This window comes from Melozone crissalis, unplaced genomic scaffold (genome assembly GCF_028551555.1).
Source record: "Melozone crissalis strain CALT ecotype California unplaced genomic scaffold, PUWL_Pcris_2 ptg000004l_1, whole genome shotgun sequence".
Classification (NCBI taxonomy): Eukaryota; Metazoa; Chordata; class Aves; order Passeriformes; family Passerellidae; genus Melozone; species Melozone crissalis.
Window position 1 is genome coordinate 42,152,981 of NW_026535782.1, and position 25,850 is coordinate 42,178,830.

At 55.2% G+C, this 25,850-nt stretch overlaps 1 protein-coding gene across 1 annotated transcript; it reads left to right on the forward strand.

The window, feature by feature from the left end:
* The first annotated feature begins 9,169 nt into the window (after positions 1-9,169).
* Positions 9,170-19,820, forward strand: NPTXR (neuronal pentraxin receptor). Its single transcript, XM_054278717.1, has 5 exons — positions 9,170-9,929; positions 16,630-16,852; positions 16,994-17,238; positions 17,552-17,731; positions 18,116-19,820. Exons 1-5 carry the CDS (start codon positions 9,357-9,359, stop codon positions 18,338-18,340), a joined length of 1,446 nt encoding a protein of 481 aa, XP_054134692.1. The 5' UTR covers positions 9,170-9,356; the 3' UTR covers positions 18,341-19,820.
* The last annotated feature ends 6,030 nt before the right edge of the window (positions 19,821-25,850 follow it).

A 25,850-nucleotide genomic window follows, 5' to 3' on the forward strand; every position in this document is an offset into this window, starting at 1 on the left:
GTCACTTTAGGTTGTTAAGTTACTGTTTGGTGTGTATGTGGTGCTGTGTTTTGTTTTGTGGTATCAAGGTTCTGAAAAAAGTGTTGAAGCGTTTAAGTGGGAGATAAAAGGGAACTTTAATAGGAAACTCTTGATGTGTTTTGGCCAAGGTGTGTTGCTTGGCAGAATTCTTTTCCCCAATGTCTCTTGTATGGTGTTCTTTGGGGGCAAGGGGCAGGAATTGTTTAATTGAAGGGGTTTTGCCTTTCTTCAGAGTGGCAAGCAAGGGAACTGTCTGTGAAGAGTAAAACAGTGGGTCATTGTAGGGATGCTCCGCAAGGACCTCCTTCCTGCGGTGAGGAGATGAGGGGACTTGTTGCAGCAGAGAAACTCGTGTGGTAGATCCTCGTTGTGGAGGAAGAAAGGAGTATGATCCGGCTTGCAGACACAGCTCACCTGCTTGTGTGACAAATCCCTCCCTGGGTGGGTCACCAGGTGGGAACCAAACCCTGAACCTCTGGATCCAAAATGAGGATCCCGTGCTGGTTTGAGTTAGAGGTTTGCTAACTTGAATGCAGCAGTAGCCTCGAGTTCCCTCAGGTGGACAAGACACTTGAGGCTAGCTAACCTACCTTCGTATTCACGTGGGCTGTGCTCCTCCTTCTGAATTTTTGCCTTTGCTCCTTAATGGAGATAGGAAAGAAGATTCATCCGTGCCTTTTAAAATGGGCATGGAATTGAGGGAGGAGTTTATTTGAAAGTATCCCCTTCCTTTCCCCGTAACCCTTAGGAAAAAAAATCAACAAAAACAGGGAAATATTCTCTGTGTCTGTGCCATGTTTGTTCTCGTTGTCGTGTTTTTAGAGGAGATTTTATGATGGAGTGGAAAAAGTGAAATGATTAGTTTTGCATAAAAAAAAGAAAAGTTTAAAAAAAATTTCTACAGGGAGAGAGCGAGAGAGAGTTTAAAAATGAATAATAAATGCAGTGATTGCACAAACTGTAGTGGTATTAGATGGTCCTTAGAGAAAAGAGTATTTTGTAGTATCGAAGCATGTGTGTCTGGGATGGTGTTTGGCTTGCTTGAACTGGAGGGAAAGGCATTCTAGGACTAAGCAGCGATCTCTGAGCTGAAAGGCAAGTTGCGTGTTGGAGGAACCCTGTCTACAAACCTTTCCCGTCCTTGCCTCCCAAGTGTTGGAGTGAGTTCCCTTCCCTCCCATACCTCTCCTGTGAGCTAAGGTGGAGTCTCCAAGTGGTTTTCTGGCTGAGCAGCCCTCAGAGATGGCCGCTCACGTTCTGGCGGAACATGGATCAGGCCATCAATGTGGAAACAGTTGACTTACTTTGCATGCACAGCAAGCCGCTAACATTTTGGGTTGGCATGTACCTTTCCTGCCAAGTTGCTGTCTCTTTTCCATCCCCTATATCCAAACAGAATTAATCATGGTGGGCTTATTTCCTGGGAAGCGGATATGCCTCTCCTCTGTAAGGTTTCTTAAACTCCTTTGAATACCGGGTGGGGGGTGACATTTTTCTGTACAGAATTCACCACATCAGGACAGAAAACTGAATCCCATTGTTGTGTATTCCAGCACCCCTTCTCTGACAGTGGCCAGATCTCTAGAGGCAGATGAGAGCGCTGCCTTGTGTGTGCTCTGATTGTGTTGCTGCGGGACGTGCACCCTCTTCTCGAGGCCAGCAAATGCTGGAAGTTTTTAGGGTGGAGAAGGGGAGAGGAACACTCTGACAGGACTGGTCAAGTAGGGCAGCCTTCTTCTCCAGCTTCCTTTGGGGTGGTGGGGAAGAGTTGCCTGAATGTTCCTTCAGAGCGATGCTGGAAGCTCTGACTTCCCTGCCCAAGATGTCTCTGGTGTTCATCTGGCGCGTGGGAGTGACTGCAGGGAAGAGGGAAACCACCAGATGTTGGTGTCTGAACACAAGATGGTAGGCAGGGACACTTGAACGACTTTTCTTGTCTGGACTTCTCTGGTGCCCTTTGCAGTGGCAGATGACTGATGTCTCAATGCTTCCCATAGCCTGGGCTGCACTTGGGAACTTCTCTGTCTGCCCATCAAAGTGTCGGTGCTTCCCTTGGCTTTCAACTTGGAACAGAAACCTCCTGTCTCAGGCTCTCCTCCCAATGAGCAGCATGGGACTGGAGGGGCATGAAGCTAATGAGATACAAGCTCCTTTGGGGATGAAAAACAGAATTAGTGTGGTGAGCAGGCCCAGCTGTGGTGAGCCACTGCTTAAATTCTGTTTTCAAAAGAGAATGGGAGCATTTCTCTGTGTCTCCCCTTACTGAAGTTCCCAGGGAAATTTTGTGAAATAAACAAATAAAGAAAAAAAAATTCAAACCCACAATAATGCTTTTTACCAGGTAGGAGCTGTCTCTGAGCTGAGTCTTCCTAGGGATATCACTCCCTTCTCCAGCCCCTCTTTGTAGAGGAGGCTTCAGCAGCTCCCAGCGTTTGGAGATGACCACCTCCCTGGGGACTTCCTGGCAGAAAGAGGTTGCCATGCCTGAAGGATGGTGTCCTGAGTTCCCCATTCTTCTGCCCACCCCAGGCCATGGCATTAGTGGGGCTGCTCAGGAGCAGGTCCTTCTTCCCAGGGAGCTGTAACAAACCTGGAGTGTATGTTTGGCTAAGTGCTTATTTTCCCTTTTGCTTCCTTCCCCACCTTCTGACAAGACTTTTTCCTCCTTGCCTGGCACATCCTTTTACTCCAATGTCGCTTGCTTTTGCTGCATTTTTCAATTGCCCAATAATCACGCGAGAGCTGGGATCTTATTTACTTCTTATATATAAATATATGACTATAAAAAGCCTCCTTCCCCCTTTCTCCCCATCTCACCCACCGCCCCATGTGCAGCCTCCCTGATCTCCACTCCGAAGGTGATCTGTAGAGGATTAATTTGGGGTTGGGGATTTGGTGCCTCCTAGTTCTGTTCCTTCTTGGCTTGCCAGCTGTGTCACTGCCCTGTGCCTCTGTCTTCCTCATGCAAAGGGGGTGGGGGTGGAGGAGACCATCCTGCTGAGGGTGCTGGCAGCCCAGCTCTCGAGGTGTTTGCAGAGAGATGGAGTGCTCAGTGTTGCTTCAGAATCCCCTGCTCCCTCTCTGTGCTTCCTTCCCCAGGTAATTCCAGGAAGTATCTTCATTTCACCAGTGCTCTGAGGTTGAGAAAATAAGTGTCTTTATTTTCTTCTATTTTTGAGATCCTTCCCCAGAGTGCAATGTGTATGGTTTCTTTTTGGGGGTGTAGATGGCAGGAGATGTTAGAGTCTGTCTCCATCCTCACCTTTGCCTTTCCACCTCTGCTCCTCTCGCATTTTGCCATTGCCCTGTGTCAGATGGATGCGGTCAAAGGTATTTGCACCCTTTTCTGAGCAGGGCCAGTCTTGGCACCAGGAGCTTCTCCTGTGTTCTGTGTGGTGATTCTGAGGTGCCCCGTGTCCCACCTGCCTTGCCTGTAAGGATGCAGCAGGGCCCTGAGTTCTTCTTTCTTCCCTTGTGTAAATTTCTCCCTCCAGGAGTGAAGGGAGATAGTCCTGTGGTGGTTGGCTGCCTCTGGCAGCTCTTCTGTCCATTGCAGCTCCTGTGTGGTGGGAAACAATGACTCCAGGGCCATCCAAAAGCACAGTCCTTGGGGTAGGGTCCTTCCACTCCAGCTGAGCTCTGAGCCCACACCCTGCAGGCACTGGCAGGTGGCCCTGGGATGGAGGAGCAGGGTGCCCTCTGTGCCCTGGGCTGGGTGGAGCTGGGAGGTGGGCAGCCAGCAGCATGCTGGGCACAGGGAAAAGTCAGGTGAGAGAGCTCTAGAGAGGTGCCAGCTTCTGCAATGGTTCAGCAAATGGGTCTGCTGGGGGGAGAGGAGCATGGTGGGACATGCAGGCAAAGTGTTCATTCCCATTGCAGGGCCCTGGTTCTTTACTTCATTCCTTGTTCAGCTGAGCACTTGGAGCTCACATCAAACCTCCAGCACACGGCTGGGTGGCTCAAAGCACTTCGTGGGGCTTCAGGGCCTCGTAGGACTGATGGGGCTTTCCCGTGCTCCCCTGTGCCCCCAGCTGGCCCCTGCTCTCTGGGGGTACTGAGGGTTTCCTCTGGCAGAGCAGCAGGTAGGTGCTCTTGCACAGGTAGGTGCCCTGGAGGGAGCCTGCTGCTTCCAGCCCCCAGCTGCAAAGCAGGGGCAGAATCTTAGGTCAAGTTCTCAAACGGAACAAAAAAATTAATCGTTGTGATGACTTTTTTTAGAAAAGAGTTGTCATGCCTGCACCTCCCCCAAGCAAATCAACTCGGTGTGTGCTGTCCTCTTTCCTCTTCTCCCCTGTGCCATTAAGCCTTGTACACTCCCTAAGAATAGAGGAGACTCTCTGCTTTGGGATTTTTTCCCCCATTTGTTTTCTTTTTGCATAGAAAGTTGTCTGCTGGTGGTGGAGGACAGGGGCCTGCTTCATCTGTTCCTTCCTTTCACCTTCCCCTGTGCCAAGCTCAGGCTCAAATGCTGCAGATTCCTGCAAACACTGAACTTGGAGCAGGCGAGTGACCCCACTGCGTTCTGTGGTACTTGGGTGCTTCAGATTCTGCCTGTGCTTGAGCTTTGGCAGCATCAGAGCCCTTCCTTCCTCTTGGAGAAGGTCAGCCCTAACTCCAAGTGCTCATAGTTCTGGTGCAACCCATCTGTCTCTTCATTTCCCCTCACTTGGCATACAGAGTGAAGGTGGTAATTTTTTTTTAATTTAAAATAAACCTAAATATGTATCTTGTAATTTTTTTTTATTTTGAAAAAAAGCATTTAAGGATTGTGCACGGATGAATTGTATATCTATATATTATTTTTTTGTCTTGCAATTTTCATTTTAAATATAGTGTTTGTTCAGTTTTGTTTTGTTTTTTAATCCAGTTCCCAGCTGGCTAAACTCTGTCTAGAGTGGATGGGTGGGAGGCAGAGCCACTGGAAGGGTGATTGAATCACTCCTTCCCTTGGTGCTTCCTACAAGAAACTGGTTTGCTCCAGGTTTGGGGGTGGGGGTTGTGCTAATTACTCTTGTATTCTTGTACATTTTGTTCTTTCTGCTGCTCTTGAATATTGTATCAATGCCAGAAATGGGGAGTTAAAAATTAAAACAAAAAATTAACCCCAATAAATTGTTACATTCCAAAAGCTGTTGTTGTTTTCCTTGGGTGGGCTCTGCCTTGTGGAGCTTGGAGGAGGGCTGTGGAAATGGCTCCCCTGATGCAGCACAGATCAGCTCTGCAATCAAACACAAGCACCTGCACCCTGCTTGGGCACCATGGATCAGCCCTGCTTTGGGCTTTGGACCTTTCTGGACACAGAGAAGCTCTGAAAACAAACAAAGGAGTATTCTGGAACGTTAAGGGAAGAGGGAACATTTGGGAAGGCCAAGCTGTAGCAAGTGGAACCTGAACCCTCTCTTCCCAAGCGCTTTGGAGTCTCCCATAGGTCTCCCATATCCTTTTCTTTTAATAATGAATTTAGATCAGGGTACAGCCTAGCACTTGGTGGCTGAAAAATGCTTTAGGCATTTCCCAACTCCAGAACACGTGCTTAAGGGCACTTTCTCACAAGCTGATCTAAGAAATATGGTGAAAAAATCTTCTCCCTGTGTGTAATTGAAGCCCCAGATTCACTCCATCACTCTCCAGCCTGGAGCAGCTGCATAAAAAGGCTCAGCTGAACTTCTCAGTGGGAAGTGCTGGTGGTGGGAGATGTGGTGGGGCAAGCCAGTTTCTTTTGCACAGAGAGGTCCTGCAGGAAGGCAGCACTTGTGGATGCTGGGAAAGGGCAGTGTCTGGGCACAGCTCCAACCAAAACACCCTCAGGGCTGCCCTTCAGGAGCGTGTGCTGCAGTCTCACCCCGGGGGAGATTGGGCTGAGCTGGGCATTCCTTGGACAGAGTTGCTGCCTTGAGGTACTTCTGCAGTGTGTGAGCTTTGGGAAGCCACAGCAGGGCCTGCTCCAGTGGTGGCATGGCTGGCAGCAGGGAATGCTGCCCACCCAAGCCAAGCACAGTGCAGGTGTCATCCATGTCATGGCACCAGGCTCTCCTTGCCTCTTCTGCAGAAAACACTCACAAAGCCAGCACTCCCCTCCCTCCTCCCTTGCCCCCTGCCTCTGCCCAGAACCCGGTGGGCTTTTGGCTGGATTTGAGGGCACCAAGTGAAGCCAACTCTCACCCAATGCTTTCTGGACCAGGAGGAAGGCTGGAGAGACAGACCCCAGCCTGGCTGAACAAATCCAATGAGGTCCTGCAGCAGTGCCCTCATGCAGGCAGACCCAGTAACCGGGGCAAGGTGATGCAAGTCACATCTGCAGGGCTGAGAAACCTGGATATAAAGAAGCCAAGATTTCCGTGCTGTGTAGATCTGGGAACCTGCAGATCCCCAGGGTCTGAAGGCCCTGATCTAAGGAGATGGTGGAGCTGAGTCCATGGAGTGAGTGCAGAGGAGCCCTTTCATTTCCTTAGGGTGGCCCTGGGGATGTTCCTGTACTGGGTGATGGCCTGGGAGGAGGGAATCCCCCAGCTCAGAGGCATCAGTGTACACGCCCCTGAGAAAAGGTTTCCCCCCTTCCCTCACCCCACCACCCTGCTGGCCTCAGCATCATGAATGGGCCAGGGTTTCATGCTGGCCAGGATGGAGCTGCCTGGTTCCTGTGGGGAGGGTTGGGTGCAGGGCAGCCTTGGAGCAGCAGATGTCCTTCCCCGTAAGCCAGCAGTCCATTCCAAACGTCCCTCTCACCCAGGGGGCACAGCAGGGTGACCCCTTGTCCTGCCTTGACCCTGTCTGCAGCTGCCCCTTGGGGACAGCTGCTAGTCCCAGACACCATTTTGGTGTTAATTAAATGGAAGAAAATCCCTTAATTGCTCTCTCCCAGTCCCTCTGGGCTGAATCCATGAGCTCTTGTTAAATCCAGCTTCTGTCACCAACCCTGCTCAAACCAGGAACCAAAAAAGCTCCACATTGCCTTCCCCACCCCTTCACACACCGTCCTTGCGAGGGCCGGCTGCCCACCGAGCATCTCTGAGTTGTTATTCATGGGACAGGGAGGCTGCTCTGGCCACTCACCGGTCTGAGTCATCACTCCCTGTGAAAATCTATTTTTGTCACCTCTTTGTCTCTGGGAAGAAGTTGTGGTGCCTGCTGAGGGACAGGTCTGGACCGTGGGAGAGGTGGGCCCTGCCCTGCTGCGATACCCAACTCTTCCCCATGCCAGCCTGCGTGAGTGGGGCCAGGCTGGTGCAGAAGGGCTCACCCTTCCCCTCACTGCCAGACCAGCATCAGCCAGAGGTACAAACCTTGCCACCATGATCCTGCAACCTTTGGTAATAAAATCTGGACAGTGCAAAGCATCACTTCCCCTGGCAAGAAAATATGTAGAAGCCTATGGCACTTTTCCCCGCAGGGTAGCAGATAAAGGATACCCCTCCCACCCTGATCTGTACACTGTGGATGGGGTGGCCTGGTGCAGCTCTCACACTGCCCCTGCACTGTGGCCTGGCCTGGTGCAGCTCTCACACTGCCCCTGCACTGTGGGCTGGCCTGGTGCAGCTCTCACACTGCCCCTGCACTGTGGGATGGCCTGGTGCAGCTCTCACACTGCCCCTGCACTGTGGCCTGGCCTGGTGCAGCTCTCACACTGCCCCTGCACTGTGGGCTGGCCTGGTGCAGCTCTCACACTGCCCCTGCACTGTGGGATGGCCTGGTGCAGCTCTCAGATGGGTTCCTTTCAGTTCCGCTCCCGCCTGGGCGCTGCCAGGGTGGGCGTGCAGCAGGCAGGGGGTGACACAGCAGGGTGCAAAGCTCTGCCACTGTCAGCAAGGGACAGGTTGGCGGCTGGGGGCCTTCACTCGTGTCATGGGGTGCAGGCTTCTGTTTCCTTTGCATCCTGCACCAGTGCCCACTTGTCCCATCACACCGAGCACTCACCGTCCCACAGCACTCACCAGCCTCACCACCACCACCAGACGCTGTTGCTTGGGCTTCCTTCACATCCCCCAGCCCAGACTGCTCCATGTCCAGCTCCAATTTTCCTCCTCAGCATGCCCTTCATCTCTACTCTTCCTTGAACCTCCCCATCTGTCTTCCTGTCCTCCTCCCCACAGCCTTGCAGCACCAGGTCTCTTGTTGGCTCCGGGGTGATGGTTTTGGGGGGCTGGGGTACAATGCTCTCTGTGGGGAGAGAGGGTGACTGTACGCTGTCAACAGCCAAATTTGAGGAGTCTTTTGTAGCTCTGGCTCCCTTGCTATCCCCTCAAATATGCCTGGGGGGAAAGAAGAGGTAATCTTTACCGTTGTTTCATACCCAGCACTGGAGCTGTTTTAAACACACATGCTCCTGCCTCCCTGCCTGCTAGGAAGGATTTCCTGCTATTACTGAGTAGACCTTGAAATTGATTTTGTTTGTTTTCCCTCTTCTGCTCCTCTTTTCTGGGCAGGGCTGCGTCGCCAAGGCCCCAGTGTGCCTGGGAACAGGAGAGGGAGGGCACGGCACAGCCTCTATTGGAGCAAGGAGAAAGTGGCTGTCTGGAGCAGCTCGTTCGTGAGCAGTGCAGACTAGAGTGATGGTGGGGGAAGATTAAACGTGTGTCTTTGTTTCCCAAATCGATAACAGGCGTTTGTGGGGCAGAGGGTGAGGCAGCCCACGGCAGCTCTCTGCAACAGTCCTGTTTGAGGTGGGAGGGCAAGACAGCTAGGAAGTTTGTAGTTTAATTTTTAGGAGAAAGGAGGAAAAGACCCGAAAGACCATCACAGGGAATTCGTGATTACGAGGCTCTCACCCTCGGGGTATCAAGCGGCTCTTCACTGCCAGCCTAGGCATCTCGCAGGGCAAAAGTCATCCCTTGGGCTGTGCCGGAGCAGCATCCTCTCGCCAGAGGCTCCCGCCGGGCTGACTCCAGCGAGCGCGAGGCAGGGCTGGCCCCGTCCCCGGGTGCCCCCGGGGCGCCCTCCCTGCCCTTCCCGTTCGCTCCGCCGCTCGCTGCCCAGCGCTCGGACCGCCGCCCGTGCAGCCCGGGGAGGGTGCTCAGCGGGAAGGGGGGGTCACTGAGAGGGGCACGGCCGGGGGCACGGCCGGGGCCGGGCCGGGGGCGGCGGCGGGGGCGGCGCGGTGCGGTGCGGGCGGCGCCGCCCGGCACATATAAGCGCGGCGCGGCGCGGCGGGGCCCCGGCGCCGGTGCTGCTGCCGGTACCGTCCGTCCCCGCCAGCTCCCTCCGGGCTGCCCGTGCGTCCCTCCGGCCGTCCGTCCCCCTCTCCATCCCCGCCCGCTTCGTTTTCTCGCCGTCCGCGGGCTCGGGCCCCCCACGCCGCTGCCACCCTGAAGTTTCTGGCGGTGCTGCTGGCGGCGGGCATGCTGGCTTTCCTCGGGGCCATCATCTGCATCATCGCCAGCGTCCACCCGGCCGGCACCGCCGCGCCCGCCGCCGCCGCCGACAATGACTCGGCCGCCGCCGCCCTGCTGCCCGCCGCCGACAAGGGGCTGGGAGCGCTGCACGGCCCCGCCGAGGCGCTGGCCAGCGCCGGGCCGCGCCTGCCGGGGGGGCCGCCGCTCTTCAGCCGCTTCGTCTGCACCCCGCTGAGCACCGAGTGCCCGGCCGCCGGCACCGGCACCGCCGCCGGCAGCGCCGCCGGCCCCGAGGAGCTGCTGGCGCTGCGGAGCGCGGCGGCCCAGCTGCGCCGCACGGCGCTGGAGCAGAAGGAGCGGATCCGCATGGACCAGGAGACCATCCGGGAGCTCACCGGCAAGCTCAGCCGCTGCGAGGGCGGCCTGCGGAGCCCCCCCGGCCCCGCGCCCCCCGCCGCCGCCGGGCTCCGCGCCGCCCCGCGCCCCGGCACCATGGGCCACCCTCCCGACGAGCCGCCCGCCGTGCGGGAGCTGGAGGAGGCTGTCCGCACCCTCCAGGACCGGATCGACCGGATAGAGGTGCGAGGGATGCTCCCGGGGACTGGGCGGGATGCTGCCAGGGGATGCTGCTCCTGGGGGGCTGGGGGGATGCTCCCACACGTGCCGTTCCCCAGGCCTGCAGCCACATGCACTCCGAACTAGCTCGTTCCCCTCATGAGACTTCAGGAAGGTTGTCCCTGCCTCCCTCTTTCCTGAGATCTCTGCCCAGGGGCAAGGCACTCACCTTGAGCCCTCCTCTCTCCTTTCCATGCAGGGTAGTCCCAAAGCACCAGGGCTGCCCCAGTTTCCCCACAGTCTGCACCCAGGTAGGACACCTTGCTTGCCCCATGGCACCTATTAAGGACTCCTCCAGAGCAGGTTGGCAGCTCTGGCAGCCAGACCCTGCCCTTTTGCAAAAAGGTAAATCCCATCTGATGCCGTCATGGTTATGAATGGGACGTCTCACAAAGTAAAGTGCAGTGCCCCCCACCGTGAGCCTGGCACCCTTTCCCACATGGTCCTTAGGAGCTGGAGAGAGAAGGGCAGAGCTGGAGTCCTTCACTGTGCCCATTCCTGTGGCATTGGGCTGTTGGCACTTGGGATCAGAGCCCTGGTCCCCATTCTGTAGCAGCTGTGCAGCGTGTGCCTGGCAGGCTCAGCCCTGACCCAGCCACAATCCAGTGGCACCAGAGGCTCTGCCACGATGCCTGGCATGGGGCACATCATGAAGTGCATGTGAGTGTTGATTTATTTGGGCTGATTTGGACTCAGCAGTCCCACGGAACTTGGCAGACTTTGCAGGATATGGCTGTGGCACGTGAGAGCTGCAAGAGGAGAGATGTCTGTTTTCCCTGTGGGAATTGCTCCAGGTAGGAGCAATTCCCTGAGGTCTGTCAGGTGTCAGAGCCACCTGCAAGGAGCCTCCTGCGAGTCCTCAACCTTCTCATCTTCCTGTTCAGTTTCCTGTTGCCCTCTCCACTCTCCCCTGGAGTGTGGAGCTAGGAGGGGGATCATGCAGCACCCTTTGGGGTCCCTCTCCTCTCCTCTGCCCCCATCACTACAGACATGTGAGCACAGCAACAGGCAGTGGAAATGGGAAATTCAGAGCCACCAAGGTCACTGGCTGAGAAATGAGACTGGGAGAGAGGTTATTGTAAGCAATGAAGATATGAACAGGAATAAAAAGACAGAGAAAGGCAAATAAACACATGAACACAAGAAGGAAAAGAGCTGGAAGACCAGAGAGGAAACACCTGCGAGCTGCCAGAGTAATGCACACACAGGCACAAGAAGAAACACGGAGGGATGCCAGGCACATGCAGGGACAGTGAGATGTGCAGCCTGTCTGACATGTTGCCCAGAGCCAAATGCAGCCAAAGGGAGCCCCCAAGAAACCCAAGAAACTGTGTGGAATAACACAGCAGGTATGCTCACCCAATGATAAATTGGGGAAATAGGTCTCTGCACACGTATCCCAGAGGATGCAGGTGGGATGGTGCCCAGCACATCAGTTTGGATCTTGGGGAGTATCAGGTCACAGAGCCATGCTCTCCCTCTTCTCTGTGGGGCAGCATCACCCACGAGCTGCCCTGGCCCCTCTCCTCAGGTTTCTGGGGGTGGTGGGAGCTTTGGGTGGAGGAGGGGGAGGGTGAAGCTCACCAGGGTTGGAGCAGGCTGTCACGTATGCTCAGCGGTGCTGGGACGGGGCTCAGGCACACAGTGACAAGGAAGCCAAGTGGCACAGGACCAAAACTGTTCGGGTTTGTGCTGCCAAGGGCCTGGGGGTCCCAGGTACACTCTGCAGGGAGACACAGCACCCTGAGGCTCAGTGAGCCCTGCCAGGTGAGGAAATGGAGCAGCGTGTTACAGGTGGGCTGGTCTTTGTCCCGGTGAAAAGTGTCACCGGTGGGCACCACAGCCCTCTGAGGGCTGCGGCCCAGCCAGCTGAGCCTCGTGGTCACACCTCAGCCATCCAGGGACAGTTGCCTGTGGTGTCCCTCTCCAAATTGCCTCCCACCCCAGGAGCAGACAGCTAAAACTTCCTGGTGGAGCACCTGCGTCTTCTGTCCCGCATGGCCTTGGCTGTCAGCCCTGGGAGCCTTCCTGGGGTACCCATGGCCTGGGAAGCACTCTCAGCCTCCACAGCTGTCCTGGATCATGGCAGTGACCGTCCCAAAAGGTGACCTGGTTGGGGACAGTCCCGGGGTGGCCCCCATGTGCTGAAGACTGCAAAATCCATTGGGAAAGAGAGGAAATGCTGCCAAGTGTGTGGTGGCTTAGTCTCAGAAGAGAGATGACACAAAATGCCACGAGCCGCTCTGGGAAGGCTGCGTCCCAGGGAGTCTCCAGGCAGGTTTGCCAGCAGGGATTACTGCTGGATGCTTCAGAGCTGGGACTGCAGGGAGGGGGCTGGTGGAAGATTGCTGATCTAATCTGGGCACTCTCAGCCCTGTCTGTAAGGCATAACAAGATTTATTCATGCACTGAAAAACCTATTAAGGCATTTGTTCCTTAATTTTGTCGGCATGGCAGAAGAATTTCCCAGGATGCAGGGAGGGCTCCCACAGTCTCGCTCTTTGTCCCCTGCCATTTCTGTGGGGCTGGGCTAGCATCAGAACAGCATTCACACATCTTCCCTCACCTCTTCCTAACGCCACCCCGGCACTGATGGTCCTTTCCTCATGCACAGCAGCCTAGTTAGGCTTTTTCATCCTGGTTTTGAGGGTCCCCCCCTTTGGCTCAGCACGTGCTCATGTCTGTACACCCTGGTGCATCTTGGAACACAGAGCTGAGGGACCCAGGTGCTCCTTCTCCATGCTTTTACTTATTGATGCAAATGGAAAGGGATCGGGGAGAGAATCACCTTGGCTGCCTGGGCTGTGCCGAGATGCAGATGCCCCCCTTCTCCCCATCATCCCTTGCAGGGGAGAGGGGATGGCCTGATGGGCTCCGTGGGGACCTGGTGGAATTGCAACAGCCTGTTTGCTCCTCAGCAGGTTCCTGGCTGTGCCATTGCAGCTGGGGGCCTGGCTGCTGGCAGAAACCCTCAGGTAAGGGAATGGGAATGGTAGTGACCGAGCTGCTTCCCTCTTGTCTCAGTCTCCAGCAGTGCAGGGATGTAAGCACCCAAATTGTGACAGTCCCAGCCCCTCTCCGCCGAGTGAGATTTTAGGGAGACAGGAACAACAGTGAGCACTTCTCTTGTGAGGAAGAGGGAAAGGCTGATGCATCCCTGTTTTTCTTCTACTCCATGCAGTCCCTTTTGGAGTTTAATGATCCCCAAGGTCCTGCCTGGGTCCAAAGAGGTGGCAGTGTCCAAAAGCCCTGGTGCAGCAGGTGTGCTGTCCTGCAGCAGGGAGTATCCCAAGGTAGCAGCTGCTGAGGAGTTCTGTGCAGCCTGTGAGGATTCATGGGTCCAAGGAGCAGAACGGGTCTGCTGTGTGTGTGTGCATCCTGATCCCTGGGATGTGCCAGAGCTCCACCCAACAGGCATCCCCCTGTGCTCCTGCCTGCCCTGTCCCAGCAGCCAAGGTGGGCACTGGTGAGCTGGGGGCCCAGGGGGAGCAGCAGCGCCCAGATTTGCCGGTGCATTAGTAAATGAGGCTCTGATCCCCTTATGTAAATGAAAGTGCATTTGCTGACGGAGGGCTGCGGCCCCAGAGAGCGCACGCCGGCGTGGCTGCGGCAGCCCCCTGCCCCCACCTCCCCCTCCCCACCCTGCCAGCCGCTGACATTTAACGTGATTAATATTACCTGGCATCTTTCAGTCTTTTTTGCCGGTTCTGGTGGCCAAAAAGCGTGGAAGGAGCCTCCCCCACAGGCACTGCCCACTCCCCTGCTGCCTGTGCGGCGGCAGATGGGAAGCCGGGTGCCTGCCGAACAGCCAGGGAGAAGGAGCTTCCTCCCCTTCCCCTCCCCAAAGGTCACCAGTAAATAACAGCTGCACATCAACCATTAATAATTTTGCAAATAATTTGCCTTGTGAGAAAGATGCTCGAGCAGCAGCTCGGAGATGAGGATCATGGCTCAGGGATGCAGCCCAGCCTGGCATCAGGGGGATCACCCAGCACAACTCAGCTGCACGGGGCAGAATGGGGAGTCCAGGCTCCTGTCCAGCCATCATCTGTCTGCAGGGATATGGATGGTGTTTGCTGGGATGGCCCTGAAACCCTGCCAGATGGGGGTGCAGGCTATAATCCCTTTCCAGAAGGAGCATGGGGGCAGCAATGGTTCAGTCGGCCATGTGGCTCCGGCTGTGCTACCCTGGCTGCCAACTGGGAAGGACCAGCAAGAGCTAGAGAGAGGGCTGGATGGGGAAAAACTCAGGAGGGGGGAAGAAAGTGAGCAAAAAGGGAAAGACACAGTGTGTGAGCATGGAGAGGGGCAACAGGAAGAGATGCTCCAAAGCCAGAGAAAGGAAAAAGCCATAGGGAGAAAAGTTACAGAGGGAAGAAAATAGCAGCAGGGAGAAAAGCAGGAGGAAGAAGGAGGTAAAAAAAAGTACTCAGTCACTACTGAATAATGTAGGGCAGGCTATCGGGGGCTAGTGAGAGTGACAAAATCTCCCAGCTTTTTCTTTTTTCATCATTAACAGATGGAGCCATGCATGAAAGCAGGGACGTAGGCTCCAAACCCGCAGCTCGAGCAATCAAAGCGTGCGGCAGACAGGAGCGTGCCAGCCCCCGCTCTAGCCAGGCAGCCTGAAAGGACAAGAAAAGCTCCTGGAGCCCACAGGATGTGGCCATGGAGGCAAAGGCAGCCCCATCCCACCTGCGCTGCCTCCTGCCAGCGCAGCCAGCTCAGCTTGGGTACAAACGCTGACAGCTCAGGTGGGAACTGTCCCTGCCACGAGGATGAGAATTAAACTTTGCACTTCCCTTCCCTCCTGCCATCTCTACCCTGCCTGTCATGCAGTGCCCAAGACCCCTTTAAAGAACCCACCCTGCAAAAAAAACCCAAAACCAACAAAAAACCCAAAACACCAAAAACAACCCCACCAAAAACCCGACAAAAAAACCACCAGCAAACCCCAGCAAAATAGTTAAAGCTCCTTTTCCATCATTCAATTTTGCAAAGACCAAAGGCAGGATGCTCTTTGCTGGGCACTTTTCGCTTACCAGAGAGGTTTTGTTCTCACTGCAAGAGCATCCTTAGTGCTGCCCGGAGCAAGCTGGCAGTGAGAGCTGGCATTTGGTCAGGGCTGGCAGATATCCCCTGCACAACCTCTCTTTTTGTGCTGGGTTTTGCTTTTCCAGGTTGGTTTTCCTCACAGAACTTGTGGGTTTGCCCTGGCAGACCCTACTGGCAGCTCTTGCCAACCTTGGGGCATCATAACTTCCATTTTATTTGTAGCCTGAGCACTTTGTTGCCCAGAGTGGGTACATTTGTGCTCACACCAACACCATCTTCTCACTTTTCCTTCCCCTGCTGTTCCCATCCACCAAGGCTGCATCCTGCCCAGCCAAAGCTGACTTTCCTCCAGCCTTCCCCTCCCCTCTGTTGTTCCTGATGGATAGCAAAGATTAGGGGTGAGGTGGGCAGGCATCCCTCTCCTTCAGCTTTGTGTGTGTGATTATGAGATCCTGTCCAGCCTGGAGAAGCTGGATATAAGAAGTAAGAAAAAACAGGGAACCACAACCACAGGTGAGTGTGCTGACCTCCCCCAGGCCAGCTCTGAGGCAGGAGGGAGTCTGTTCAGATCCACAGGGATGGTATCCCCCATGTCCTGCCAGCAGCAGCCCTGTGAATGTCCAGGGCTGAGCGGGCATGCAGATCCCTTGGTGCCAGAGGAGCCAAGGCAAGGGTCTCCATGGCTGCTTCAGCACCTCTGGGAAGGTCTGGCAACACAGAGAAGGTGGTTGTCATCTTTCAGAGCCCATGGCAGAGACACTAATGCACCAAGGGCACGGGGAAAGAAGAGGGCTCCTATTTACAGAGAAACTCCAGGAGCATGGTAAAGGGTCACTTTCTCCTTTTCAGACTGCTGTTCTTCCAGCTGGGATGGGGTCTCCCAGTAAGGTGGGATCTGGGGTCTTTGCAGAGTGCAGTAGCAGCTGGAAGCATCTTCACCATCTGCTGTGTTGGATTTGCCATGGGAAGAGCTTTGGTCTGAGTGTTAACCCTGATAGGACAAGACAGGCTCGTTGTCCCCAGGTGATGGCTCATGCCTTCAGGGCCAGAGACACAACAGCCTGGCACCAGTCCCACTTGTCCCTGCCATCCTGGTGCACCGGGAGAGGTTGGCTTATGGAGAGCTACCTGGCACACGTGCACACACCCCCGCACGCCAGCTGAGCTCGGCTAAGAGGATTACAGCCCCATTAAGTGATGTTAACTTGCTGGCCATAGGTAAGCAGCCTCACGAGCAGCAGGAGTGGCCGGGAGCTCCAAGGTCCTGCCTGCATCATTTCCTCATCGTGGGAGGCTGCCTGCAGGAGCAGAGCCAAGGGATGACCCAAACATCCCATCCTTGCTCTGTCTCTGAAGCAGCAGAAAGTCATTAAGAGCAGCCAAGCTTCGTTTTGCAGGAATGAGCTCAATGGGGGCTCTAAGAGGGGAGGTACAAAGTCAGCTGGAGGCTCTTGGAGAAGACCCCAGTGCGGATATGGGACTGTCATCCCAGCACTACCTGTAGTGCTGCAGGCTGGGCATGTCCTTATTTTAACTCTTATGGTGACACTGTGCTGAATTTTCTCTTTTGTCCCTGCCATTCCCACTGTCGTGGCTGCCGCAAGTGCAGCAGGAGCTGCCAGCCCGCACCAATGGCTCAGCACCCACTGCCCCGGCCCTTGCCCGTGACGCCCTCCACACCAAGATGGAGCAGCTGGAGGAGCAGCTCCTTTCCAAGATCCTGACCCTGCAGAAGGAGCGCCAGGCCGCCAGCACTGACCGCAGCCAGCAGCAGCACAACATCGAGAAGGAGCTGAGCTCCCTCCAGAACCGGGTGACGGAGCTGGAGCACGGTGAGTCCTGCCCTGCGGGGATGGAGGTGAGGCACAGGGCTCCTACCCTGAGGTACATTGCCAGGAGAGCCCCAGGACAGGTCACCCTATCCCAGTTACAGGTGCTGACCTTCCTCTCTCCTCCCCACCCTTGAAACGTAGGACCACTGGGCTACAGCCCTCCTGATGCCTTCAAGGTGACCATCCCTGTGCAGAACAACTACATGTATGCCCGCGTGAAGAAGAGCCTGCCGGAGCTGTACGCCTTCACCATCTGCATGTGGCTGAAGTCCAAGGCCCTGGCAGGCATTGGCACTCCCTTCTCCTACTCTGTCCCAAGCCAAGCCAACGAGATTGTGCTGTTGGAGTGGGGCTCCAACCCCCTGGAGCTGCTCATCAATGACAAGGTCAGCCCAGTTGCAGGAGGGGCAGGAGAGGAAATCCTGCCCTCATCTTCCCTGCTTCAGTCCTGCTAGGAAATTATACTCTTAAGGGCACTGGTGTGGGGGAGCTGGGAGGAAGGGGCCCTAGGTTTAAGGTGGGAGGCAGGAGGATTGGGAGAATGGCTCATTGGGGTTAGTTCTGAGAGGGAGAAGCAGCACATCTGGATGTCTGTAGATTTTGGGATGCCTCCACCACCACAGGAGTGCAGTGCTTGCCCTGCCAGGGGACTTCCCCAGCAGTCCTACCAAGCACGGGGATCTCGCTCCTCTCTCACAGGTTGCCCAGCTGCCGCTGAGTCTGAAGGACAAGGCCTGGCACCACGTCTGCGTGGCGTGGACCACCCGGGACGGCAAGTGGTCGGCGTACCAGGATGGGGAGCAGCGGGGTGCCGGTGAGAACCTGGCCTCCTGGCATTCCATCCGGCCCCAGGGCGTCATCATCCTGGGTCAGGAGCAGGTAGGTACCAGTTCAACACTGAGAGCTGCCTGTTAGCATCACTCTGGTGGGAATTGGCTGCGGGAAGAGCCCCCAAATGGGGCGAGGGGAGAGGGCAGCGTGGGCAGGAGCGCTCAGCAGGGCAGTTGGCTCTCCTGCCTGTTCATCCAGCCTCCAGGCTGGCCATGTGCCCTCATTGTCTTCTCTTCCCTCTCCCTATCCCTTTGGTCTCCCTGCCTCATCTTGAATCTCTTCCATGCATCCATACCCTCCTCTCCTTGCCATCAAGCACCTTGCTCTGCTTCTCCCCAAACCTCTCCCTCTCTCCCTTGCCGTTTCCCACTGGATGCACGTTCCCTCTCTTCTCTTCATCCCTGTCCAATTGCCTCTCCTGCTCTTTCCCAGGACACCCTGGGGGGCCGCTTTGACGCCACACAGGCCTTTGTGGGAGAGCTGGCGCAGTTTGGCGTGTGGGACCACATGCTGGCACCAGCAGAGATCCTGGCCTTGGCTAACTGCACCTCCCACCTCCAAGGGAATGTGATCCAGTGGGACGACCAGGCGGTGGAGGTCTTTGGAGGTGCCAGCAAGGCGGGCTTTGCCGCCTGCGAGGAAGGGAGGAAGGCATGAGTGGCCCCAGCCCTGTCCCCAGCGCCGAGGAGCCCGCTGGCAGCCCTGGAGCAGGGAGCCCCTTTCTCCCCTCCCAGACCAGTCAGCCTTGGTGGGGCAATGCTTGAGCCCCCCGTGCTGGTGTCCCAGGAGGGAGAGGGGCCCCTGGAAGCCTCTCTGTTGTCCCTGTGCTGGTGCTGTGGCTTGTCCTCATTCCTGGTAGGCTGGCTCCTGAGTCTCATCTTGCCCCACTTCTGTTTTGGGTGGAACTCGCTGTACCTGCAGGTGTCCCTGGTACGGTGAGGGTCGTCACCTTGTCACACCTAACCGGAAGTGGGAAGGAGAACTCCATCCACTTTAAGTGCAGTCCAGCCTCAGTGGGATGCCAGGATGCAGGCATCACCTGAACACACCCCCTTTCCTTATTTATTTCTAGCAACCTCACTGTCCAGTCTTATGAGCCTGCATTCCAGGATCTCACCTCTAACCCCATCCTTCTCCTGCTGCCCTGGTTTTTTCAAATGTGGCCCCAGGGAAGCTGAAGGAGAATGGCAGAGAATCAGTGGCACAGCACTTACCCCCCTGCACCCCTTTCCCTGCCTCTGCTGCCTGTTTGGGCAGGACTCCCCGAGGGGAGCCAGGCTTTTAAGGCAGAGGGGAGAGAGCACTCCCCACCACCTCCAAGCTGGGGAATGGGTCAGCCACCAAGGCAATGGGGGGAAAGGGGCAAAGCATCTCCCCCAGCGCTGGCCGAGGGGGAAAGCACTGCCACTGAAGGGAGCAAAAGCAAGAAAAAGAGAGATGGAGGATGGTGGCAGTCAGAGGAGCCCTGCCATCCATTCCCCAGTCTTTTGGTACTGGATTGGGCTACTGTCCTTGGTTCCACCCAAGTCCCCTTCTTTAGCCGCACCTTGCCAGGAACAGGGCTGCCACTGGCCTTGAAACTGGGAGGGTGAAAGAGCAGGCTGGTGTTTTCCCTGTGGAGTGCCTGAGAATCCACTGTTTCCACATTGCGTGGTCACCAACATCTCGATATGTGAGTGTGTGTATGTGCACATGTGTGTGTGTGTGTGTGTCTGGGGGTGGGAGGGTTATTTCGGGGCTCTCATGGTTGCTCAATGCAGTGTTCAGCTTCCAGTGTTCCCCCTACCCCAAGTCCCACTGTGGGTGACAGCTGCCCCCTCCCCTGGGGGAGGCAAAGGTGGCAGAAGGGACAGCCCTGCCACCCCCCCATCCCCGCCCAGGGTCTGTGCCAGTGCTGGGGTGGCTCAGCCCACTGGGAATGACACAGTGGGGACGGGGGGCAGCCCGTGTGCCAAGTGGGAACACTGTGACCTCCGTGTACCCTGAGGAGCTGCCCCCTCTCCCTCGCCCCCTGCCTCGCTCGCTCGCGCGCTTTCTCCAATGCACGTTTGTGAAAAGGGCCCTGACGCGTGCCCGTGTTGGGACGTTTCTTTTGTAAAGCTGATCGTGGACAATAAACGTGATGTTTTCTGTTCCAGCCTCCTGCAGAGTGCGAGGTTGCTGGGGGGATGGACGGGACAGGTCAGCCCAAGATGGGGTGACCTCCCCAGGGTGCTTAGGGTTGCACCACTGAAGGGAGCTGGCTGGTCCCACTGCTGGCATTACAGGAATATCAGCACAGGGGTTTGGTACTGTTGCCCCAGAGGGGCAGGGGATGGTGTCACAGTCTGGCCACCTTTGCTCTACCCCACTGCAGAGCAGTATGGGGAATAGGCTGCTGCTGGTGGGCCATGTGGGCTGAGGGAAACACTCTCCATGGAAGGAAGCAGAAACAAGTGAGAGATCCTGGCCTCTAAGTCAGAGCATGATAGCAAGGATATTGAGTGTAAATCTAATTAAGTACCAGTAATGAGTTTCTGACCTAGCTAGGCACAAGATGGTTCAGGCATGACTCTTGGAGCTCCTGTTGTAGAACAATTCATGACCAGGTCTGCATGGTGCTTTTGCCTCTCAGTGGGTCCTGTTCCCCCTACGAAAGGCACAGCTTCACCAATATTTGGGGGAAATGGAGCACAAAGCCAGAGGACTGAGTTTTCCCATTGCTGGCATGCTGGTGGGATCTCCTCTCTGAGTCAGAGCTGCCCCGTCTTCTGGAGGGTGTTTAATGCCATAAAAGAAAGGCTGGCACTCTCACCTTCAGCACATCTTCACAAAGCTGAGGGCTGGTTTTGAAGAAAAAGCATGTACTTCAGCTGGAACACTGGTTCAAGGGCCTTGGCGAGCTGGAGGCTCACACCCATCACTAAGAGGAGAGGGTTCAACAGGTGCCATCTGCTTGTGTGCCAAATAACACAGCATCATTAAGGAGCGCAACATTTTCTAGAGGAGGAAATGTCAAAAACCACTGATGGGATCAGAAACTCAGAAAGAGGTTTAAAGGGGGAGGGAAGCTGGTCCAGAACACCCTGCTATCAAAACTGCAGAAGCACTGTGAGAGGGCTCTTGGGGCTGCTGGCCAAGGCAGGAGAAACGTGAGAGGATGAACAAGGATGGAAACAGCCTGGCCGCTGATATAGGCTATTGGCAAAACACCCATCTCCTCCGGAGCCTGGAAACCCAGCCCACGTGTGCAAATCCTCTCCAGAAAAGCAGGAACAAAAGGGACAGCAGGAGATGCTTGATCAGAGCCTCTGGTGCTGCCCTCCTCATCTCTGCCAAATGAAGCTGGCATGATCCTAATCCCAGCCATGTGCATGTCCCCAGGATGTGGATCTGTCACTTCTGGAACAGGAGAATGGGGGGATCCCAGTGGCAGAGCTTCTGCAGGGTGAGCTCCTCTCCCCCAGAGCTTCACAGCCAGTTAGGCAGACCTGGGGGCACACAGGAAAACTTGGTAGAATTTTCCCAAACCTTTTAAAATCTTCCAGCAAATGCCTCCACTATAAGGCTCTTCAGGAAACAAACGCATTATGGAGAGATTAGAAACTGGATGGAAGACACAAATGAAGAGCAGAAATAAATATTTGATTTCCATCCTGCCCTGGCTCTCTGCAGGAAGCAATGTCTGCTTCTTACCCGTCTGAGGAGGATGAGAGCAAGATGAGACCATTTCTTTTCAGTAAGCTGAGCCTTGCAAGAGCTGCAAACCTGCAACAGGGCTTAAAAGGTAGAGGAGATGACAAATCAATAGCTTTGCTGGCTGCAAGAAGTAATTACAATGACTTACACATATTGCTTGCTTCTAAATTAACCAGGAGCACTCAGGAGTAGCCCCGTGTCTCTCTAAGGGCAGCTGGCTGGAAAACAACATGTTGTGCACAGAAGAGATGAGGAACAACAAAGCCAGCCTTGGGGGAAAGAGGAGGGTAAGGAAGGAAATATTTAACAGTGGTGTGGAGAAGGCAGATGCTTCAGCTGGTTGGCTGTGTTGTACCCAGACTTCCAGGATAGGGGGGGAAGGAGGAGGGCACCCAAGAGCTGGGCAGTGCAGGGCAGGGGCACAGCTGGGCTGTGGCAGCTCAGCAGGAGCTGGCACAAGAGGAGACGGTGTGGGAGACAGGCGGGTGTGATGGATGCTGCCCACGTGCTGGCCTCTCTCTCCCTGCCAAGGGCTGTAAGCACGCTGCAAGGAGAGGAAAGGAGCTGCCATTTCCTTTCCTAATCTGCAGAACTCGCTGCTGCAGGGCTTTCTGCTAGCCAGGGGCTTAGCCAGACTCCAATACCACCCAGCCCACACTCCCAAAGGGGTTTGTCTGGCAGTGAAGAAGACCAAATTGAACAGGGCAATGGGAAACCTTCAGGCCTGATGGTGTTTGAAAACTTTTGTGTTTGGAAAGAAAATAGTACTGGCATTAATGAACCCCTCCAGCCCCTGCCCCTCTTTCCAGAGGGCACCACTGGCCATGCAGGCTCTGCCTTCCCAGGGACATGGGCTTTGGGGATCTCCTGTGCTCCCCAATACCTGCAACCTTAGCTGAGTTTGCATGTTACAGTTCTCTGCAGTGTGTCAGCCTCCTGGTGCCCTCAAACGAGGTCAAGCCAGCCAATACTTGTCCCCAGGAGGTGACTTCCAAAGTCCCCACTACCTGCTCAGCAATGGGGTGCTGCCTAATTGCCTCCTTTCACCTCCCGTCCTGCTGGGAGCCTCCCTTGCTCCCTCCCAGAGCCAGGAAGGCTCATTAAGACTTGTGCAGTGCTTGCACAGGGAATGCGCCACGATTCCGGAGCATCTGGCGCAGGAACAGCCCCCACACGGCTGCTAGTGCTGCAGCAACAGACCTTACTAACAGTAGTTGTTCTTACTAGAGCTAGTAGCTACGGGAACACGTGGGGCACTGTGTTTTCCAGCAGAACAGGGGATGGGGCTGTCCCAAAGCGAGCTGCCGTGTCCTCTGGCACAGAGGCTGCCACCCACTCCTGCACACCAGTGTCCCCATCTCTGCCTTCCCTCAGCTCAGCATGCTGGGGGTTCTGATCCCAGAGAAATGCGCCTTCAGCATTCCCACAGGGCCTCCTGAGAGCTGCCCCCACCCCATCCTGCGGCAGCTGCCCCCAGCCTTGGCCCTCTGTTACTACCCAAGGCGCTGTGGAGCAGTGCCCAGTGCCTGGGCTGTGCTGGCAGGCTGGACAGCAAGCTCCAGCCCCCTGCTTCACCACACAGAGGAGCTGGGGCACGGCAGAGCCCACAGGGACAATGGGGAAGTCCCCAAACCTGGCCAGAAGCAGGTCAGAAAAGAAAGAAAACAAGGATGTTCTCCACCTGGTGAAGAGCCAGCCTGCTGTCTGGGTAATGAAGATGACTAAAAGAAAGCATGAGGCTGTGTATTTACTACATATATGCATATTTTGCAGCCAATGGTTACTTTTCTGTGCTCAGCTAAGGAGTACAACACACCCTCATGTCAGAAGGTAAAAAGTAAAGGTACTTTGTTTCAATGTATTTCACCATGGCTGCTGAAAACAAAGGGATGAGAGAGTTTCCACCTCTGATTAGTGGCAAATAAGGCATGAGCAGCCAGAGCAAAGCAACAATTTCACCTCCCTACAGACCCACAGGGATGAATTGAACCCTTGCTCTCGACTTGCTTTCACCTACAGAAGGGTACCTGGTCCACTAGTACTGGAAATTAAAGATCAGGTGACGTGCTGTCTGTGCCACCAGAGCCAGCAGCAAAAAGAGCAGTACACGTAACCTTTGCTGGCTCAACAGGGCTCTCACTGGCTTGCAGTTATACAGAGGCAGCCTGTGGAACCCTGCACTTGGGGCTCCAGAAACCAGCTGCTCACATTTTGTTAAGGCACAGTAGGTGGAGGCAGGCCAGCAGAACGCTCTCCTTCCTCAGGAGGCATCTCTGTCTTGCAGCCCCACCGTATCACCCACCACAATCACAAAGTCATGGCTTTTCCTATCTTTGGCCCGGTGCAGTTTTTTGTTTGGCTATTTTCCTTTAGCTTCTCACCTAGGAGCCACTGATGAATAACCCTCACAAGCAGTCCCCACATTCCGTGAGGGAAACACTCCTGGGGGTCACACTGATCAGAACCAAAGCAGGTTTAATTGAACCCAGAATCACACAGGCAAGCGTGCTCTGCCCTGCACACGCACACAAACACCCCAGCTCACACTCACTTGCTGCTTGGTAGTAAAAGTGGGTGAACTACACAGGGATTAAAGCATTAAAAAAGCCACAGCGAGAACACGGTGCTTGAAAGAGCCGTGTCCCTGGAGAGATTAGAGTAGCTGCCTGGAGATAAAGTAATGATGATGGAAAGATCTTCTTCCTCACAGAGATTCTCTTCCTAATTATCTTGTCTGAAAAGAAAAAATGATGATCTCCCAGCTTTTATCTGTCTCTTGACAATTTTAGCTCTGTTGCAAGAGGCCCAAAAGAGGAAGGAGAAGGAATTAGCCCAGGAGGCAGGAATGGTAGGAGAACAAGTGACACAAGAGGCAGTGCTTCATTTTTGTCACCACCAGCAGTGACAGAAAAGGAAAATATAAATGATCACTGCAGCTTTGTCTTCCCAAGCCCAAAGGCAGCTTCCCTGCCCCCAGCACTGCTCTGTCAGGCAAAGGACAGCCAGGAGGTCGGATTCACTGCTGAACCTGGAAGAGATTAACACGGTGCTGTTCTCCCCTGATCTCAGGGCAGAGCTTGGTGCTACAGGCAGGGAAGAGGACTCCTGAGCTGGCAGGGGCAGGAGAGTGCCCAGATTCCTCCCCCACTCTTTTCCTTCTCAAGCAGCTGGAAAGCAAATTCTCCTTTCAGCAGGCAGCGAGAAGCAAGAACGTTTCAAGCACACACCAGCCACAAGCACCACATGAAAAATCAGACTCATGAGCCACTCTGCAAGACAAGGATGGCCACTGATGGAAAACCAGGCATCACACCCAGCAGCTGGGGCTTTGCACAGGAGAAGTTCTTTCCCTTGGTATTATCCTGGAGCTTGCTGCTTCTCCATCCTTGTTAATTTCAGACGAATGCAGCCCTAGAGCTCCCTGAAAACTCTTTAAGCCCTGGTTTAGAGGCAACCCATGTTTCGCTAGCAGGGTGCAGAGACAACAGAGGTTTTGTAGCAAGCCCAGAGCCAAGAAAAACCTCAAAACAAACAGACATTATACAAGCATAAAGCTATGGAGGGCGGGAGGGAGGTGATTTTCTCCGTGGGGGATGGAGGCTGGTGCTACAGGAGCTGTTTGCAAACTCATGATTCATCCCCCACGGCATCACTTTCTCCTTCTTTACACTCCTGTTGACATGCAAACATGAGCTGTTGCCACTCCCACACAATGAGAACTGTGTCCAGCTCTGGAACCCCCAGCTCAGGAAGGACTTTGAGGTGCTGGGGCATGGCCAGAGGAGGGCAAGGGAGCTGCTGGATGGTGTGGAGCACAAATCCCATGAGGAGCAGCTGAGAGAGCTGGGGTTGCTCAGCCTGGAGAGGAGGAGGCTCAGGCACCTGATCACTCCCCAGCTCCCTGAAGGAGGCTGTGGCCAAATGGGGTCAGCCTCTTCTCCAAGCAACCAGACAGGACAAGAGGACACAGTCACAAGCTGCACCAGGGAGGTTCAGGCTGGACATTGGCAGGAGTTTTTTCACAGAAAGTGATTAGACATGGGAATGGGCTGCCCAGGGAGGGGGTGGAGCCTCCTCCGTCCCTGGCGGTGTTTAAGGAAAGGCTGGAGGGGGCACTCAGTGCCATGGTGTGGCTGTCATGGCAGCGTTCCGTCACAGGCTGGACTCCATGATCTCAGAGGGCTTCCTAACCTGATTCTGTCGTTAAAAACAAAAAACAAAAAACCCAAAATTGCCCCAAATCGTTCCTTGTTCTTATATTTATCCTAGTTTTTTAAAAGAAAAAATACCTAGAACTAGGTGCCTCAGGGATTTTAAGCCAGAAAAGCACGAAGCTGCCACACGCCAGCGGGGGCCCGGGGGCGCGGCACAGCACAGGCGCTCCGCGGCCACCCCACCGCCGCCAGCGCCCCAAGGCCCCGCGCGGCGGCCGCCAGGGGGACAGCCAATCAGGCGCGCCGAGCGGCACAGCCCGTCCAATGGAGGCCGA

Coding starts and splice junctions, on each gene's coding strand:
- NPTXR (XM_054278717.1), top strand. CDS start 9,357: ATGCTGGCTTTCCTCGGGGCCATCATCTGCATCATCGCCAGCGTCCAC. Junction 16,853..16,993: donor GGTGACGGAGCTGGAGCACG/GTGAGTCCTGCC, acceptor CTTGAAACGTAG/GACCACTGGGCTACAGCCCT. Junction 17,239..17,551: donor AGCTGCTCATCAATGACAAG/GTCAGCCCAGTT, acceptor CCTCTCTCACAG/GTTGCCCAGCTGCCGCTGAG.